Genomic DNA, 3,486 nt, shown 5'->3' with positions numbered 1-3,486 from the left:
AGCAGCACAGCTTTAAAAAATCTCAGCAATTGTCCAAATGCCAAAGAGCAAAGCAGTAACCATTCCAAGAAAAGGCATCTCCTGATGACTCATCTCAGAATCTGGCTCCTTGAAGTCTCTGTCAGACTGGCTGCCTCAAGAACAATGGTTCCTACTGGGAAAGGAGCTGGGAGGGGAGTGGGGGGGGTGGGGGGTAGCACCATCCATCCATCCAGATGGATCCCCTGAGAGCTATGGAAGAGGAGTCCATCTTTCCTTTAAAGAAAGACTTTTCCTTCAGTTGTGAAGTGAATCCAATGGCTGAGCCTGGCAGTTCTTCTTCACAGATAATAGTGAACCTACCTCACCTCATCCCCAGATGAAATAAGCTGCTGAGGGTTTATATCATTCACATACCTGGGATCATGTGTTTTGCTAATGCAAGGAACAGGAAGAAAAGGAGTTTGAGTTCCAGGAATAATGATCAAAGAAAGCATAGAAAATGATGAGTAGATGAGACCTGTTCCTTCCAGTACCTTGGGTTTGATTGAGGCACCTACAGTTAGAGAAGTGAGCCATCAGGTTCTGGGAGGCTTTGGACACAGGCTGAACCTTGCAGAGCACAGCGACCCTGTGCAGGCCAGGATTCCCTCCTGCCCACCTCTGTGTGGAATGCAGCAATGTTCTGCCTCCCCAAGAACAAAAGCTTTAAGAATATACTAGTAGATTATCAATATCTACAGAACAGACACTGCAGATACTATTATGAGCAGTGGTAATGGTATAAATTGGCCAAGTGGAGTCTCAGGAAAACCATGTGATGAGTGGGCAATAGAACAGATGGAGGAGAAGAAGAAAGAACAGAGATATTTCCATCCAGATAATAATTCACAGACATGTTATTGTGGACATTTTTTTACTGATTCAAAGGAGGCATCGCTGTGAACTAGTACAAGAGTCCAAAAAATACTTTGAGCAGAGTGAGCTTTATTAACTGGAACATCAGACTACTACCTTAATTTAATCATTAAAAATAAATGTAACCTAAATGTTGAATTCTAATTGATGATATTATTCTGAAGTATACAGGGGTGAAGAGTACTAATACCAATATCTACAATTCATTTTGAAATGCATCAAAAATTAAAGCGTATTGATGGATGATTTGTTGGCTGGACAAATGAATAAATAAATTATATATGTGGTAAGTCAAATATGACAAAATATTAGCAGTTGCAAAATCTAAGTATTGAGTTTAGGGGATTCACTGTACATTATTTTCAATATTTTCTAAAATATATTTTATTGATTTCAGAAAGGAAGGGAGAGAGAGGTAGAAGCATCAATTATGAGAGAGAATCATTGATCAGCTGCCTCCTGCATGCCCCACACTGGGGACTGAACCTGCAACTCGGTCATGTGTCCTGATTGGAATCGAACCGTGACCTCCTGGTTCATAGGTTGACACTCAACCACTGAGCCACGCCAGCTGGGTTTATTTCAATATGTCTATTATGGACATTTTTAATGGAAAATTTTTCAAAAAAATGTAATTGTGTTTTATAGTCATAGACCTGTGAAGTATGCTACACCTGGATTACACAGGATTTAATTTCAGATGCTTTCGTCATTTTTCCTGGGAGTTAAAGCTCTCACCACAATCTCTCTTCTGAGGCTGCCTCTTCTTTTCTCCCTTTCTCTCTCTAAAACTAAAATTTCTGGTCCTTTTACCAGGGCATATTCATTTAAACATTGAGTGTGCTATAAACAATGTAACCAGAATGCTGGCACTTATAGAGATGATTCTCAGGATTGCCCAATGTTGGGGATAGTTAGAACAACTTGGCTCTGTTGAGAATCTTCCTCAGGGCCTCCTTCACTTCCTTGTTCCTCAGGCTGTAAATGAGAGGGTTCAACATGGGGATGACAGTTGTATAGAACACAGACACCACCCGATCCTCCTCTGAGGACTGGCCCGAGTTATCCCGCAGGTACATGAAGATGAGGGTGCCAAAGAAGAGTGACACAGCAGTGAGGTGGGAGGTACAAGTAGAGAAGGTCTTGGCCCTGCCTCCAGCTGAGGGGATCCTCATAATGGCCACGATGATAAACAGGTAGGACACCAAAATCACCACCAGGCAGGCAGGGATAACAAAAATGGCAAACACAATAATGACCACTTCCTGAGTGTAACTATCCCCACAGGCCAGCTTTAAAAGAGGAGGGAGGTCACAGAAAATAAAGTCGATCTCATTGGTTCCGCAGAAGGAGAGAGTGAAAGCTGCGACTGTCCGCACCAAGGCACTGAGGAGACCAGCAATGTAAGCTCCAGCCACAGAACACAAACGAGCCTTCTGCGTCATGATGGTAACATATAGTAGGGGTTGGCACACGGCCACATAGCGGTCATAAGCCATGAGGGCCAGAAGATAGCAGTCAATGGAGCCAAAGAAGGTGAAGAGGAAGAACTGAGCAGCACAGCGTGTGTAGGATAAAGTTGCCCCGAGCTCCAGCAACACAGCCATCATCTGAGGCACGGTGACAGATGAATAGCAGATGTCCATGAAAGAGAGGTGACTCAAAAGGAAGTACATTGGGGTGTGGAGCCGGTGGTCCACATGGATCAGGATAATCATGCCCAAGTTCCCCAATAAGGTGATGAGATAGATAAATAGAAAGAGGAGGAAAAGAGGGAGTGCCCGTTCAGGATAGTCAGTGAATGCTATAAGGAGGAATTCGGTCACTAAAGTGAGGTTCTTCTTTGCCATGGAGTCAGAGGAACCTGAGAGGGCTGGATGAGAAGCAAGTTAGGAAGCTATAAATAGGATTTAACTGCATTTCTAATTAACATTTTATTAAACATGTACTATGGACAAAATATGCCAGGTGCTGTGTGGGGCTTCAGAGATGACTGGGCTTAGCTCTTACCTTTAAGGAAATTCTCTGACAAGAAGTCATTTTAGTATATCAAGAAAACCAATACAGGCAGACATTTTTAGAATAAGAGTACATATTCTCCCACCTTTATCACTAACTAACTGTGTGAGCCCTTGTGACTCAGATAACCACTTTTTTAAATTAAATTTATTGAGGTGACATCGGTTAGTAAGATCATACAGTATTCAAGTGTACATTTCTATGATACATGAACTGTGTATTGCATTGTGTGCCCACCACCCAAAGTCAAATCATCTTCTGTCACCATATATTTGACCCCCTTTACCCTTTACTACCTCTCAAACCCCTTTCCCTCTAGTAACCACCATATTGTTGTCTGTATCTATGAGTTTTTGTTTGTTTTTCTTGTTTGTTCATTTATTGCTTTCAGTTTTATATTCCACATATGAGTGAAATAATATGGTTCTTAACTTTTTTGGCCTGACTTATTTCACTTAGCATGATATCCTCAAGGTCCATCCGTGTTGTTTCAAATGACAGTATTTCATCTCTTGTTGGGGTCCAACCCCAGCAGGTCCAGGGGTTCCCAAAGGTGTGGACGGAGTCGGC

The 3,486-nt window shown here is 42.3% G+C and overlaps 1 protein-coding gene across 1 annotated transcript; it reads right to left on the bottom strand.

The window, feature by feature from the left end:
- Positions 1-1,811: 1,811 nt before the first annotated feature.
- LOC139017724 (olfactory receptor 9Q1) lies at positions 1,812-2,747 on the bottom strand. Its single transcript, XM_070426324.1, has one exon. The coding sequence runs from the start codon at positions 2,745-2,747 to the stop codon at positions 1,812-1,814; it is 936 nt and encodes a 311-aa protein (XP_070282425.1).
- Between the last annotated feature and the right edge of the window lie 739 nt (positions 2,748-3,486).

This window comes from Myotis yumanensis, unplaced genomic scaffold, assembly GCF_028538775.1.
Source record: "Myotis yumanensis isolate MYYU_CA2020_CCGP unplaced genomic scaffold, mMyoYum1.0.hap1 SCAF_10, whole genome shotgun sequence".
NCBI classification, from domain to species: domain Eukaryota; kingdom Metazoa; phylum Chordata; class Mammalia; order Chiroptera; family Vespertilionidae; genus Myotis; species Myotis yumanensis.
The sequence above is the reverse complement of the archived record's forward strand: the minus strand, read 5'-3'. Positions and strand labels throughout refer to the sequence as shown.

Coding starts and splice junctions, on each gene's coding strand:
- LOC139017724 (XM_070426324.1), bottom strand. CDS start 2,747: ATGGCAAAGAAGAACCTCACTTTAGTGACCGAATTCCTCCTTATAGCA.